Raw genomic sequence first — 16,841 nt, forward strand, 5'->3', positions numbered from 1 at the left:
CTAAACCACGTTGAAGAGCCTGAGCTTTATCCAGAAGCATGTGAGGTCCTCAGGAAGTTAAACAGGGGAGAAAACACACTTATCTATTGACAGTTTCACAGAATTTATTCTTTGAAATTCCTACCACTGAGATGGGATATATGCTCCCTCCATTTGAATCGGGGGGGAGGAGAGGGGCATAGTGGAAGTGATGTTATGTGACTTCTGAGAGTAGGTCATAAAAGGTAACTGCTTCTGCCTGGTCCTCTTGGGACAGTCACTCCTAGTACCTAGCCACCATGCTGTGGGGAAGCTACATGTAGATATGTTCCAGCCCCAGCGCTAGCTGAGGTCCTAGCATCAACTGCCAGAAATACTAAGGAAGCCTTTGAGACGATTCCAGTCCCGGCCACAATCTGATGATGACTATAACTGCATGAGAACCTTAATAAGAACTGTCTGGCTGAGCCCAGTCAGTACTTAGGATAATGAGAAATAACTCAATGACTGGTGCTGTTTAAAGCCACTGAGTTTTCAAGTGTTTTCCACATAGCAATCAATAACCAGAACTATCCCTGATATCAACTAATTAAGAAGATATCTTTTTGTCTCCTCCTAGTAATTGTGCTGAACTCACCATACTGATCTTTGGGACTCTGGAGCAACAGATGTCCACAGTAAGTAAAAACAGTCTACAAAAGCACATAACAGAGTTAAGGAACAAGATGTTCTGTCCAATCAAATATTTTCATTAATGGGATAAGTAGGCCAGGTGTGGTGGCTCATGTCTGTAATCCCAGCACTTTGGGAAGCCAAGGCAGGCAGATCACTTGAGGATAAGAGTTAGAGACCAGCCTGGCCAACATGGTGAAACCCCACCTCTACTAAAAAAAAAAAATTACAAAAAATTAGCCAATGTGGTGGCGGACAACTGTAATCCCAGCTACTTGGGAGGCTGGGGCATGAGAATTGCTTGAACCCAGGAGGCGGAGGTTGCAGTGAGCTGAGATCACACCACTGCACTCCAGCCTGGGTGACAGAGTGAAACTATGTCTCAAAACAAACAAACAAACAAACAACAACAAAAAAAAGCAAAAAAAAAAAAAAAAAAAAAACCAACCCCAAAGCAGAAAAAAACAGGATAAGAAAATGATGTAGGCAAACTACTGCTTACAAAGAAACACCATTTTTTCAAAGGAATTACTGAGTTTTAAAGAATGAAATGCCCATCATAACCTATATTGAACACTTTTTTATTGGATTTTTTTAGACTTTAGAATTATCTATTACTTCGGGGTGAACATTATGCATATTAGTTACCTCTGTACTAAGGTTTCTGGGACAGGTGGAATGGACCAGTTTTTCCAGTCAGCTGAGCACCAGCCACCTGCTGCTCAGGGCAGCAGGGACTGGGAAGCTTGTTGCTTTTTACTGCTCACAAAATTTGGTTATTTTGCTAATGAATGGTTGTTAGCTAACAACCACGGCCACACTCACCCACAGCACTGGAGCCATTTGAACTGTGAGAGTTGAAGATGAAAAGTAAGTTGCGGGGACAGGTAGCATGCCCTATTATTCCCTAAGACTGAAGGTGGAGAAATCCAAGCACTTTTTTTTTTTTTTTTTTTTTTTTTTTTGGCGTGTGTGCAAAACACCAGACACATACACAAAGAAACAACTAGGATTCTAAGAGGGCACAGAATTTGTTTCTCTAAATGGGGCTGTCCAGTGTTTCACAGAGTACAAGGAAAAGAAATTCAGTATTTTTGAGAAGGTAGAACTCATTTGTTTTTATAATTCCTTAACTAGTTTCAAACATATTGCATGTACTATGTGCCAGCCACTATCTGCTTGCTTTATATTCCCTATCTCATTTCATCCTCACACCAAGCCTAAGAGGTAGGTACTATTATCCCCATTTACCAAATGAGGAAACTGAGGATGCCCAGGGCCACACAGTCATGGGGGCCCTCAGTATTCTATTTCTTAAGAGCTGCTCCTTTTTCCCCTCTGCAGACATAATGTGGTACAGTGGGAAGGTACTAGACTCGGAATCCGGATTCTAATCTCAGCTCTACCGCAAATCAATTATGCCAATTTGTGACTCTCATATGTGGATCCTGTCCTCAGGTGGGATTGTGATCTCAGACCTGGATTCAGCAAACACCTGACACTGAGATTCTCTCACTGGGACACAGTCTACAGGTGAGACTGGGGATCTCTTGCATGGATCATTTCCTTCACCTGAAAGATGAAGGAATTAATTAGGAGACTCCTCCTAGTCTACAATTTCTGACTCTATAATCCTTGCCTCAGAACAACAACCAAGTGAACAGTCTTAGTTTTGGAGGTAGCAATGAAGAGCCTGCAGCAATCTTGGCAGACAGCTCCTGAGGTCTGAGCAACCCTCTGGACTTTCTGAAACAAAAGGAGCAAGTGAGGTGGGGTCACTGTGTATCTTCTGCTCACTGGTGACCAGATGCGGTAAAATTCAACACATACTCTATTTCAGACCATCATAAGTATGAAGCAGGTTTGAACTGCTCTCATGGCACATTTTTTTTTTTTTTTTAAATATGAGGCATTCAAGAGAGAAAAATCATTAACAAATAAGATAAACTGTAGGACTAAATATTATCCCCATAGAAACCTAAGCATTAGGTGGTTTTTAGTGCACTTATTTTGAAAAGCACATGGCTTACCCATGATCAAAGCAGTAATCATTTAAATTTGGCTTACTCAGCAGTCCTAAAGGCTAAATTCTGGTTTTGTTTGTGCTACTGAGAGAACAAAACAACCACAATCCCGTCAAGTTTGCTTATGAACCTTATTTATTTTTGAGAAAATCTGATCCTACTGAACCTTGAATGAAGATTTCAAATCTATATGCAAATACACATAGGCATTATTGTTTTGCAGATGGAAAAATGAGGGCCCTAGTCATAGATATATATGATGGCAGAGCAATGAGAAAATCCTGGGCTGTTTTCTAACATGGTAGAGTAGGGTTTTAGACCTCCTGAATTCAGCAAGGATGTAATTTGCAAGTAACTACTCCCTTGAAAATCAGAGGCGTCCACAGTTGTAGTGAAATTCATTCCTGATGGTGCTTACTGGGTTCCACTCTGGTGCCAGAAGCTGAACTGGAGACTGACCATGTTCCTTCAAGGATCCTCAGCAGTGCAAAAGGGAAGTGTCTTTCTGAGGGAGCCAAGCTTGCATCTAGACCTTCACAGTGATGCAACATAACTTCTCACAGATGGACATGGTACCATTCAGTGAATCTGGGAATTTCAGGAGGAGACCAAGTGTCAGCACAGTGTCTGCTGAAGTGCGATGCCTGACTTCTTAGGAAAGGCAACAACTCACTAGAAGCAGGCCCCTCAGATCCATAGGTGGACTGAAACCAGGGTTACTCAGCCAACAGGGACTGGTTGAGTGGCCGGAAGGTGCGACGGCTGACCATCCTCTTGTTTAACAGCAACGTGTGGGATTTCCTGTCCCTGGGGGTGTAGCAGAGCACAGCATCCAAAGAATAATTGGTGACCTGGCCACTGACGTGTAGTTTCCCATAGATCTCATCAAATTTGGCCAAAAGGGCAGGCACATCCTTCACTTTTTCCCTCACTTTGGCCAGCTGGAAAAAAGCAAGAACAGATCATTACATCTCTGCAAGATTTCTTCCTTGTTTTTACTGTAACTCTAAGAAAAAGAAATGGACATGAACAAAAATGTATGGTAGGCCAGATGCAGTGGCTCATGCCTTAATCCCAGCAATTTTGGAGGCTGAGACAGGAGGATCACTTGAGCACAGGATTTCTAGGCCAGCCTAGGCAATACAGTGAGATTTTGTACAAAAAAATTTTTAAAAAATTAGTTGGTGTGGTGGGAGGATCACTTAAGCCCAGGAGGCAGAGGCTGCAGTGAGCTGTGATCATGCCACTGTACTCCAGCCTGGGTGACAGAGTGAGTCTTTAAAAAAAAAAATTATGGTATGTATACACCTAAAATGGTGAAAACCAGGGTTGTGGGGCACATAGACGGAAGTATTACTATGAGGGATTCCAAAAGCTACACAAAAAATCCAAAATTAGTACTTGAAAATCATACCTAATATACAAGGGGGGTCAAATAACACATCATATATAATGAAACACACTAGGTAAAGGAGGTCATATACCAGTGGAATCAACTTTGTTCCACGTAATGATTAGAGCAGGAGGAGGCAGGCCAAATTATATAGGGCTTTATACATATTCTACAATAAGTTTTTTGAAATTTATTCTAAAAAAGCCATCAGAGCATCTAAAGTGGGATATGATCTCATTTATGTTTAAAAAGTTGCATAGAGAATGGAGTATACAGAAATGTGGAGACTATTCTGGAGGCCCACACCATAGCCCATATAAGAAAGGATGGTAGTTTAGATTGAGAAAGGTACAGAAAAGATGGAGAAGTACACATATGTGAAGTATATTTTGGAGTTTATACTGAAAGGACTAATTTTTGAATGGGTGAAGGAAAGGGAGGAGTCAAAGCTATCTTCTCAACTGGGGCTTTAGTAGCTGGATGATGGGTGCTACCATTTCCTGATAGAGAAGACAGGGAGGACAAGATGTGGAAGGGAAAATCAAGAGCTCTGTTTGGACCTGATTGAGATGGCTGTGAAACATCTAAATGGGTATGTCTAGAAGGATGTTGGATATACAAGTCTGGGGCATGAAGGAGAGGTCTTGGCTAGAGGCATACGTAGTAGAGTCACAAGTATATGGTGGTATTTAGCCCCAAAAATGGGTGAACTAGAATGGAGAATGTGAAGCTACTTTCTGAATAAAATCAATATTTTACTTAGTTCAATCCTTATCAAGGGTACAATCTCAACACATTTCTTGATGGAATTGAATTGGGATGAAGCTTCCTAACAAATCCTTTGGCCCTCTTCCAAATACATAACACTATTTGCACCTGCACATCTTCTTTTGCGACAAGGGTTCCCAACCATACCTGCAGACAAGCAGCTTAAGTACTTCTTAATGTTCTTAAAAAAGAATAGCTTGTTTAGTCCTCATGTTCAAGGTGAAAATGACTTAACGTGCAGCATATGGCTTCTAAAAGCAGCAGAGCAAACATGCCAAGCTGGAGGTAATTTTGATCTAAAAACTGTAACAGTTATGTTACATAACTACAGAAATAAATCAGCAATTCTTTTCAATAGTCCTGTGGTGGTATAATAGCACCTATGATACTTTATAGTCTTATCTCCCTGTATTAACACATTTTAAATAACTGTTGGCATAAACATTAAATCCACCATGTGTAAAATGCAGACTTTTACAATATAAGACTCCACTTGCAATCTCACACATATATATTTAGAACTAGCTCCAAAGTTACTGGAATTACATGAATCAATCCATTTCTCATCAAGCAGTTCCTTGAGTGGTCCCACAGTAACCAGACAGAAGACACTGAACTGTAGGGTTCATTTTCTAAGTAAAAGAGTCTTATAAGAGTATTTTTCAATATGAAGTTTGTTTGGGTGCTTTAGTCATACAAATGAGTGACAATGTATTGATGGATCAGGTCTAAGGAATGATTGTTAACATCAATGCTGCTGAGAAAATGGAAGTTGCATTTGACATGTACGCATACACACGACTATGCACTTTAAAATCTGTTCATGCTTCTATTTTCCCTACTTTGCTAAACTTACTCCAAAAGGGTTGGGTGGGTCACAGCCTACACAGAGCTAAGACCACAAATAGAAAGAAGCTTTAAATCAACCATATCCAGTTAGTCATTTTCCTGACAACCTCCCTTTTATCAGCCGGAAGAAGCCTTTGGGTGGAAGTGAGGAAATGGAACAGCGCTGGGAAGGCGACAGTGTGCAGGAGGAGGAAGCAGCCACTGCCCTCTAGTGCCAATCCTGCTGCAGCCCGGACTAAACTATAAAAGGGAGAGGCAGGAGAAATGAGGGAGGAAGGGAGGACCAACCAACAGGTCGCCTGGTTGGTCAAAATGACAATATCTGTATTATCACTAACATGATCACTGTCAATAATGTACAATTTATTTACACTTCTTTCACCTTGTTACATGCTATGAGAGACGTACAAATTACTATATTTCAAATGACCTAGAAGAATTCCAATTTGTGTACTTAAGCCATCAATGTGATACATGGGTTCATTTGTTTCATTTCACTTTCAATTTTTAGGAATTGCTTTTTCTCTTCGTTTTTATTTAACTCTGCTTTATAGTTCTGCAAAACATTTAAATCGTTCCTAAGTTAAATATACAAACAAGGTACATTTGGAGAAGTCATGCTTCTATCCCTCACTTTCACTTTCAAAACTTTTATTTCTTAATTCTTTAAATTAAATTAAAAAAATAACTTGTCAATTATTTTCTCAAATAATAATTGTGTAAATTTATAAAGTTCAATGTGATGTTTCAATCTATGTGTACACTGTAGAAAGATTCAGTCAAGCTAATAAGCCTATCCATCACCTACCAATGCGTCTTTTTCTGCAGTGAAACATTAAAAATCTACTCCTTTGGCATTTCTGAAATATGCATAATAATTAACTGTGGTTCCTGAAGTCTCAACCAAAAAAACCTTTAGAACTGATAAAGTCCGTAAAGCTGCAGGTTACAAAATTTACACACAAAAATCAGCAGTATTTCTATAAAAAAAGATCTGAAAAAGAAATCAACATAACCACTTAAGTTTTGCTTTTTCCATCCATAGTGTTTTCCAAAAACGTAAATGTATAAAAATAACTATATGGTCCCACCTTCTTAAGGCATATCACACATACCCATTTGCATCTTGCTTTTGTCACTTAAAAACATATTTAAGTGATCCATATAAATGGTGATCCGTAACAGTGTATGATGTAGCTGTTCCTCATTTCCTGTGAGTTACATGGCAGTCCTTTGTACGAACAGACCCTAATTTGTACAAGTAGTCCTTTACTGATGGAAATTTGGGCTTTTTTCCAGTCTGCTGTTCTTACAAATTGGCCTGCAACAAATAGCCTTGTACATACAACTTCTTTATATTTGCCAGTATATTTTTAGAATATACTCCAAGAAGTGGGAGGATTGAGTCAAAGGGTGAAATTATTTGTAGTGTACCAATCTGTATTCCCTCTAGCAGCATCAGATGAAAGTGCCCATTTCCTCAGAGCCTCACCAACCAAGTAGGCTGGCAAACTTGCAGATTTCTATTCAAGAGAAATATCATAGGGTAGTTTTATTTTGCATTTCTCTTGATATGGGCAAAAGAATCTTTTCTAATGTTTAAAGGCCATTCACGATTCATTTTTATTAATTCTGTCCACATCTCTTACCCATTTTTCTTTAGGGTTGTTGGTTCTTTTCTCAGAATTTTCAAAAAGAGCTCTTTTTTTTTTTTCCCAGATGGAGTCTCATTCTGCCCCCAGACTGGAGTGCAGTGGCGCAATCTTGGGTCCCTAGTTCAAACGATTCTCCTGCCTCAGCCTCCTGAGTAGCTGGGACTACAGGTGTGCACCACCACGCCCAGCTAATTTTTGTATTTTTAGTAGAGATGGGGTTACATTTTGGCCAGGATGGTCTCGATCTCCTGTCCTCATGATACGCCTGTCTCAGTCTCCCAAAGTGCTGGGATTACAGGAATGAGCCACCACACCTGGCCTCAAAAAGAGCTCTTGAAATATTAGGGCTAGTTAGCTTTTGTTAGTATGATTAAAAACTGTACTTTCTTCCAATTTGTTACTTACCTCTTGACTTTGCTTGTGGACTTTTTGCCACGTGAAAAAACAGGTTTTCACATTTTTTAGTCAAATGTATCACTTCTTTTACTGATTTGGATTTTGACTGAAAGCTAAGTTTTTCCACTCCCAGGATATTAAATTATCTACTAATGTTTATATCTACTACTTGTGTGTTTCAATTAAAAAATTTAAATTCTCATCCATTTGGAATGTATCCTGGTTTGTGGTATAAGAACATATACAACTGTATCTTTTTCTATTGGCTCTCTACTTATCCTAGTACTACTTACTCGTCTATCCATTTAGATTGATTTGAGATGCTTGCCTCTATGTTACGCTAAATTTGTATCTGCAATTCGGTCTCTATCTGGACTTTCTATTCTGTCCCATTAGCTGCCTTATTCATGTCCTAAGCCACAGTTTGAATTATAGAAACTTTAACATGTTTTGAGATCTGCTAGACCTAGCAACTCTTACTGCCCCTCTTTCACAGGGCTTTTCTAGCTAGTCTTGTTTGTTCAACTAATCTTTACAGAAAAAAAAAACAAAGTGATATTTTTTTTGGAGTCATACCACATTATCACAGTAACTTGAAAAAAACTGAGTTTTTATAAGGGTAGGTCTTCTTATCTAAATACATGGTCTGTCTTTTCATTTGTATAGAAGACTGTTTTTCTTTTTTAAGATGAGAGATAGTATATCCTACTATTTGCTGACAAGAGGGAGCCACAGGGAAGGGGATACTGATGATGCCCAAAAGAGTGAGTCAACTTCTGGACTGATGCTGTGGAGTGGGTCAGAGGGGATGGGATCCAGTGCATGCCTGGAGAGGCTGGCGTGAGAGGCGTATCCAGTCGTCATGGGATCACGGGTATATAGGGTAAGGGGCCAGAGGTTGTCCATGTAGCAGTCATTATCTTTGGATTACTTCTATTTTCTCCATGAAACAAGAAATAAGGTGATCAACTGAGAGTGAAAAGTGAGGAGAAGGTATTGGAGGCTTGAGGGAAAAGGAAAAAGGTGTAAAATTGTCCTCTAGAAGGAAAAGAGAGCCAAGGCCCATGAACACAAAGTGTGGAGAAAAGAATAATGTAAAAGGAAAAAGTTTCCTAGAATTTCGGAGGTTATGTTCTGTTGGAAGAAAAAAAAAAAATCTTTGCACATATACATGGAAGTCTTAAAACAGGAACAACAGAGAAGCTGCCATATTTGACAATTTCTTTAAGGTAAGCTTTAGAATTGAGAAGAAATTAGCGAACATTTTTAACAGTGTCCTTTCACTTTCAAATGATTTCTGCAGCACTTGCATACTCACCACTTCCTCTGAGAACATACATCTTTTCACAAATTTTGATAAATTTCCTTCTGCAGCATTTGTTAGAGTCTCTATCAGGTTTTCCAATGTATTTGACTGGATATGGATTATAACCTGAATATTAAGAAGACACAAACAAAACCAAGACTTAGTCAGTATCTCAGTGCTGAGAAATGTACCTGGTTAGATAAGCCTTCATTTACAGGCACCTACCCTGCTTTGATCCTACTTCCTAATTTATTTGCTTGCACAAGTTCAAAAAAGTGTTTTAAATGTACGCTCACGAGCCAAAATGTGCTTTCCAATAGTTAGTCAAAATACTACAACTTTGTCTGTAATCCCAGCACTTTGGGAAGCCAAGGCGGGCAGATCATGAGGTCAAGAGACAGAGACCATTCTGGCCAACATGGTGAAACCCCATCACTACTAAAAACACAAAAATTAGCCGGGCGTGGTGACATGCACCTGTAGTCCCAGCTACTTGGGAGGCTGAGGCAGGAGAATCATTTGAACCTGGGAGGCAGAGATTGCAGTGAGACGAGATTGTGGCACTACAATCCAGCCTGGCAACAGAGCAAGACTCCATCTCAAAAAACAAAAACAAAAAACAACAACAAAAAAAAAACAAAATAAGAAAAAAAGCCTACAACTTCAAAACTTGTTTAAGGGTAACACTGGAGAGAGCAGAGATTTTGGTGCCTGGATACTTGGGCTGAAATCTAGACACTGGCAAGTACCAGTTAAGTGACTCTGGACTGGTACTTAATCTTTCAATTTAAATGCCCTCATTTGTAAAATGGGGAAAATAGATTTAGACCTCCCATTTTGGGTTTTATGAACATTAAATAAAATACCAGTATACAGAAGGTACTCAGCGAACAAAAATATTGGTTTCCTCCTTTCTACATCCTCTAGATTCAGAGGATAAGACAATCAGACAGTCTCATAAGACTAGTGATATGGTTTGGCTTTGTGTCCCCACCCAAATTTCATCTTGAATGGTAATCCCCAGGTGTCAGGGGAGGGACCTGGTGGGAGGTGATTGGATCATGGGGATGGTTTCCCCCATGCTGTTCTCATGATAGTGAGTGTGTTCTCATGAGATCTGATGGGTTTATAAGTGGCAGTTGCCCTTGCTCTCTCCCTTTCCTGCTGCCTTGTGAGGAAGATACTTGCTTCTCCTTCGCCTTCCCCCATGATCGTATTTCCTGAGGCCTCCCCAGCCATGTGACACTGTGAGTCAATAAAACCCCTTTCCTTTATAAATACCCAATCTCTGGCATTTCTTTATAGCAGTGTGAAAATGGACAACCAGAACTGGCTAGGGGCAAATGGTACCTTCAGCATTTTCTGTTGTTAGGAAGTTGCAGACACACAGGTTACTGCAGGCATAGAGTGGAAGCTGGCTGAAATGTTAATGAGGCACTCCTATTTACACTATTAATGAACCTTCAAAACTGGGTGCTGTAGTGTGTGTGCTTTCAAAATGACACTATCACCTATCTTCCACCAGACAGGTGCAACTAACACAAGAAAAAACACATTTCCTCCCTAATTACCAATATTCACTAGTATAATTCAAGAAAAAGTTTAAAGAAAGTGCGAATAACTGAGAATTCACCAACTGATGTTACAACCACTGTTTACAATTTGATGTATAAATCTTCCAAACCCAAAATGTGATTCTACTTTTGGTCAATTACTACACAATAGACATTTATTTCCTCATAGCATTAATATTAGAAAAAAGAAACCTCACTTTTTAACACATACATAGCAATTCATCATGGAAATATACCATACTTTATTATACTGACCAATGTGTACATACGTACTTTGAAAACCTGGTAATGTCTTAGACTTGATTCCCAGAAGTGAAATTACTAAGTCAAAGCATAGAGACATTTTTAAGGCTCTTGATCCTTACAAAAGATAGTTTTCCTGGAAGAGATTTACCTTTCTTATATTAAACCAGCTGTTTTCTCACCAGTCTATTTGGTAACATTTTGTATTTGTTTAGTAACTTATCAGGATGAGGGGTTGTCTTTGGTTCTGAAGAACAGAATGAAATGATCCCAGGTAGACTAAATACAAAGAACATAATTTAAATTCAGTGTTCTAAAGCCCAGGAAAAATCATGAGCACACCCTTTTTGGGAGACAACTCTCCATGGGTCACTCAAATTTCTGCATGCCTTGAGAGCAAAAGCACTGACTGCTTTTATTCCAGACTACCTTTTCAAGGATGTTTGTGGACAACAGACACAGTGTCACATCCAAAGCAAAGGACAGGCATGATTACTGGCCATTATAAGAGATTTGGGTTTTCTAAGCTCAGGGTTCCTCTCTTGAAAGCAACTTCCTATGTGTGTAAGAGGCACATAGAGCTTTTCATGTCTCCCCACAGGAACTGGGGCTCAGGTAACTGAAGCAAAGATACTAATATTCTGGCCACTGCTACATAATAAATTGTCCTTTATTTCTCTTTGTCTTGTATACTCCACTAGCATCCATGAAACTGGGGCAGGCTAACTCATTAGCTTCCAAGTGGGAAAAAAATCTCTGACTCTTCACAGTTCTTAATACCTTTGTTAGTAAAAACCAATCCCAATTTGGTTGATGGTGGTGTCCTCTCCAAGGCAAAGGCAAGTCTACCTTGTTCAATGCAACGCTATGTAGTACAAGGCACCCGGCCAACCCTCAATAACAATAAACAAGAAGAGGAGCTTGGCTCCCCCAGCAATTTACAAAAATAAACCACCTAGAGCCCTCTGCTAGAAATGATGTGCTCCCTGGGAGATTTCAATATTTCTTCCTAAGTTTTCCCAACTTCTCTTCCTCCCTCCAGCAACTATCTCTGATTCAGTAGGGATTTCAAAAATAAGGCTCACTACCTTAAAATACATTGATGAAGGGCAATGCACATGAGGCAGTCACTGATAAAAGGCAAAGAGAAAGTTTAAAGCTAAGGGCTTATCTCAAACCAGTCTCAGGGTTGAGCTGAAGAAAATGAAAGTAGGGTACAGCACATTGCCTTAATCTTACAGATTTCAAACAAAAGACTGGGAAACTCAGTTAGTAAGGAACAGGGGAGATTTTGGTAAGAAAAACTATTTAAAGAACATGTGCTTCCTGCCTCTTTGATTTTCTGAGGCATCAGGAAATACGTTACTAGATACCTTTGAACAAAAAAGGGAACAGAAGCCCTGAGGATGCAGAAATTTACATTTCTTGTTTCTTTTATTTTTGTTTTAGGCTTGCTATATTCGAAGTAGAATATCATAGTGTGGTAGAGGCTGCCAGTTTTCTAACCAATATCCATTCTCTCCTCCTTTTTTGATAACAGAACACCCTAACCTTAATAGATGCTTTCATGTATGTATGAAACTCAAAGACTATTTCTCAGAATTCTTTGCAATTAGGTGTGGTCATGGGATTAAGTTCTGGCCAATAACACCACCAGTACAAATTGTTGGATGAGACATTTGCATTAAAGAGACAAAAGCATCTTTAAAAGGGATGAACTTCTTTGTTCACTCCCATTTCTTCCTACTTCTTGCTGGACCAGGGATGCAATGAATGGAAGCCACGTGTTAAAGATGGTAGAGCAGAAACATAGAAAGAGGCTGGGTTCCTGATGACATCATGGAATGCCACACCAGGCGTGGACGGACCAGACTCGTTTTCCACATGGAAGAAAAATAAAGGCTCTAATTTGTATAGGCTTTTATTTTTATTTTTGGAGACTACATTGCTCCCAAACAAATGCAATTCTTAACTCACACATATGAGTAAGATGCTGCCACGAAGGAATTTGTGAGAAATGAGTCCTGTCTCCTTTCCTCCCTGTGCACCCTAGACTTCCAGCATAAGCTAGAACTTTAGGGTGACCTAAGTGGGTAGGAGAAAGAGGCATTAAGACATTCACCCGTATTAACAAATAAATGATAAAAGCAGCAAAACCACTTGTCAATTCCCTTGAAAAGTAAATTCAATTCCAAAGTGGATCTCCAATTGGAGACACATCAGGTTTATAGACAAATGATTAGAATTCAAAAGCAATCAGTGGAAAGTTACCCTGCATGGGTCTCTGCTACTTTCAGACATATTCGGAAGTGGAAATTAATTCCTTGACGTGAAGCAGCATTGCTAAAGAGGATCTATGTTTGAGATTGAGGTTTAAATTCAGACTGAAAAGGCAGAGTCAATATACATGTGTTTTGATGAGATCTGTTAAAACAACGCAGTATGTATTAAGAATTAGCTGGGAAAATAGGAAACTGGGCCCTTTGGGTCACACTGGTAACAGGAACAATTTAATAAAACAATTAATTTAGGGAGAAAATTTGTAAGTTCAAATTTCAATTGACAGCAGCAAAAGATTTTAGCATAAGGCATTAATTTTTAAAGCACATCAGAAAAAAAGTTTCATTTATTTCTGTGAATACTGACTAAACAGACTCCACTCAGCCTATCTGTCAGTTTCTATCACTCAATAATTAACAAACTGCCTTTAAGGATTTCAAGTAGATGAGTCAGCCTTGGAGAAGGTAAGGTCCATGCAGTCATTTTTTAAACTGTGCTCTACTAACAGACACCTAGAATCTAAAAGATTACTAAACTTGAGAATGGCAACCATATCTTTTTCATCATCCCCGAGGAAGATGACATAGAAGCCTTTCTCATATTGCAACATGAGAAATTTGGGCTGAACATTTGAAAGAATTTCCTGAGAATTTTTAAACACTGAAACTATCTTTAAGTTTCCTGACAGTGGGTAATTCTGTGACGCAGTTCAGAAAGGATGATTCATACTCAGTATCACTTCAAGGTTCCTCACGGAGTCCTTGCCTGAAACACGCCCATCCCACTGCATCCATAGGCTGACTCTCTTTTCCAGCCCTCAGAGGAAAGGAGCTGTTCCTGCTGCCTGGTGGCAAGCACACGCTTTTTTCACCATGCCCTGCATTGCTCCTCCTACTGGGAATGGACAATCTCATGCTCAGCAAGCTCATGTTTATCTCCACCAAAGCACCTTCTCATTTGGCGAAAAAAAAAAAAAAAAAAAGAAATCAAATCATTACTAGATTCTTTTGGTTGTTGTTGGAGACAGGATCTCGCTCTGTTGCCCAGGCTGGAGTGCAATGGCGTGATCTCCACTCACAGCAGCCTCGGTCTCCCAGGTTCAAGCAATCCTCCTGCCTTAGCCTCCCAAGTAGGCCAGGATTACAGGCACGCGCCACATTCAGCTAATTTTTGTATTTTTAGTAGAGATGGGATTTCACCATGTTGGCCAGGCTGGTCTTGAACTCCTGACTTCAAATAATCCACCCACTTCAGCCTTCCAAAGTGCTGAGGTTACAGGCATGAGCAACCGCACCCAGCCCATTACTAGATTCTTATAACTGTGAGAGATAGGCCAGGATGGAAGGAGATGAGAAATCTAAATCCAGAGGTGGATTACATGCACTAGTGGGATTGTGTTTTTTGACATCCAGTCTTGTGTTCTTTTTATTACTCAAGAGGAGACACTAATCCTAGTCCTGGATAAAAGAGACACACCTTTGTCATCTCTGTAGGTCTGGAGTGGTAGGAAAACCCTAGGCTTCACAGTCAGAGTTTTAGTGTTAAAACTCTGACTCTGCTATTTAATTAGCTGGGAGAACTAAGGTAATTTACTTACCCTTGAATCTTCATTTTTCACATCTACAATGTGGAGAAAAATTGTTTTCATAAAGTTGTATAACAAATCTAAAGTACCAAGCATGATACCTTAGATAAATTAAATTAAAACCCTGCTTACCCCACAGTTTGATTTCTTATCACCAATGCGTACCGAAACCCTCAACCTTGCTTGAACTGTAGGAAAAGTGACCAATGATCCAAGTAAAACACTTTTCCCCCTGTTCTCCTTTCTTTCCTACCTGATATTATAAGAGACTTGGATAGCTTTAGCTTTAGTGAAAGAGTATCTTGCTAATCCCAGCAGTTCTATTCTGTCCCATCATGATAGATGGGACATCTAAAGGACACACTCTCAGAAGCAGTTATATACTGGAATACCAGAGCTGTCCATATCCAGCAAGAAGCAGAGAAGTCAAAGACATAGTGTGCCTGCTGGAAGACCAGGCTTCCCAGTCTGTTTAGCTTACTGTTATCACTTGCTCAAAAGACCCGACCTTCTGGACTCTGGACCTTTGGCCTCCCAGACCTGCTTTAGCCTATGAGCTTTTCAGGCTGACCCACCTGCTCTGACATGTAGTTTCTGTTTCAGCCCCCAAGATGAAGAGCAGCTACCTGCAGCAGGCTAAGACAGGGAGGGCTCTCAGCCTCTTGAATTTCTACAAAGCTGCGAGTCCTTCCCTCTCTTTTCTGGTGCTTCCTCTGCCTCACCATTAATGCCTTATAAACTCATTTCTGAACCCTCATACTTCCCTGCTTTCTTATGGCATTCATCAGTTCATATCAAATCCATTACCAGGTATATGTAGTTGAGTTCAAGCCCTCCAGGTTTACACCCTTTGAAACTAAAAAAGTCTCTTTGTCGATATTTTTCTAGTATTTTGTTTCTTCCATTTAAATTTCATTTCATTTTTTCAAGTTCTCTGTTATCACTGTCTCCATTTTTCTGGTTCGTTGGGGTCACCTTTCTCTCATGTAAAAGCATTTTGCAAAGTAAAGTTGAGGTCCAATATGAGGTATTCTTATGGCATACTTCTTGCCTGACCTTGTTCTCCAAAATTTACCACAAATGCTCATCTAGTCATTCTCTGAAAAATCACCTGGGCACTGGTGTGGGATGACATTTGAAGATAACTACTATGGGCAGAACTGAAAAGCATTATTATCTTTAAGTATGACTCTTTCAGAAGTTTGGAGTTATGCATAATTCCTGTTCACTAGGTTCTAGGATTCGGTACAAATGAATATTCCTTTTAATTTAACTCATGTCAAACAAATACTATTAGTATTAGCAAATACTCATTGAACACTGACTACCTGCCAGGCACTATGCTAACTACTTTATATGCATTATTTATTTTAATCCCTACAACAAAAAGATACCTACTATTACTGTTTCAGATCAAAGGAAATTGGGGGGTTTCCAGGGGCAAATTAACCTGACTCAGAGCTAGTAAGAGGTGGTTACAATTCATAGTTCATTTTTTTTTTTTTTTTTTTTTTTAAGACAGAGTCTTGCTCTGTTGCCAGGCTGGAGTGCAAAGGCACGTTTTTGACTCACTGCAACCTCTACCTCCCAGGTTCAAGCAATTCCCCTGCCTCAGCCTTCTGAGTAGCTGAGACTACCAGCAAGTGCCACCACGCCCAGCTAATTTTTTTGTATTTTAGTAGAGATGGGGTTTCACCATGTTGGCCAGGATGATCTCAATCTCCTGATCTCATGACCCACCTGCCTTGGCCTCCTAAAGTGCTGGGATTACAGGTGTGAGCCACCGCGCCCAGCCACAGTTCATATTCTTTTAAATAGAAGCTCCACCAAAACCAATCTCCCAACAAATAACACCCTCCACCTCATTCCCTCCAACCCCACAGTCCTGTCTTCCTCCAGAGCACTGCTCAGCAGGTGCCTGCCCTAAGGGCCCCTCATGTTGCTCCTGCCGGCCACCCCGACCCCCTTCATCTACTCATCTTGGAATACTCCATTGATTGTGACCTGTTATCCTAGTTGTGTCATGCTAATGCTTACACATTTCCATTTTTCTGAAAATGTTTTCTTCATCTCAATCCTTTGACTGTTTCAGAAGACTATAAGCTCCTGAAAGTTTT

General features: G+C 39.9%; 1 protein-coding gene across 3 annotated transcripts in view; it reads right to left on the reverse strand.

Moving 5' to 3' along the window:
- Positions 1-2,862: 2,862 nt before the first annotated feature.
- PTCD2 (pentatricopeptide repeat domain 2) overlaps positions 2,863-16,841 on the reverse strand; it is a 36,789-nt gene continuing 22,810 nt past the window's right edge. For 2 of the 3 annotated variants that reach the window (XM_031935421.1, XM_023207953.2), the window contains 2 exons: positions 9,055-9,168; positions 2,863-3,616 (listed from right to left, as the gene is read on the reverse strand). In XM_031935421.1, the coding sequence (XP_031791281.1) occupies positions 3,392-3,616; positions 9,055-9,168 (339 nt within the window). In that variant the 3' untranslated portion in view covers positions 2,863-3,391. The remainder of the gene's footprint in view (positions 3,617-9,054; positions 9,169-16,841) is intronic. The other variant, XM_023207952.1, reaches the window with a different exon arrangement.

The sequence above is a fragment of the Piliocolobus tephrosceles genome, chromosome 4, assembly GCF_002776525.5.
Source record: "Piliocolobus tephrosceles isolate RC106 chromosome 4, ASM277652v3, whole genome shotgun sequence".
Lineage (NCBI taxonomy): Eukaryota > Metazoa > Chordata > Mammalia > Primates > Cercopithecidae > Piliocolobus > Piliocolobus tephrosceles.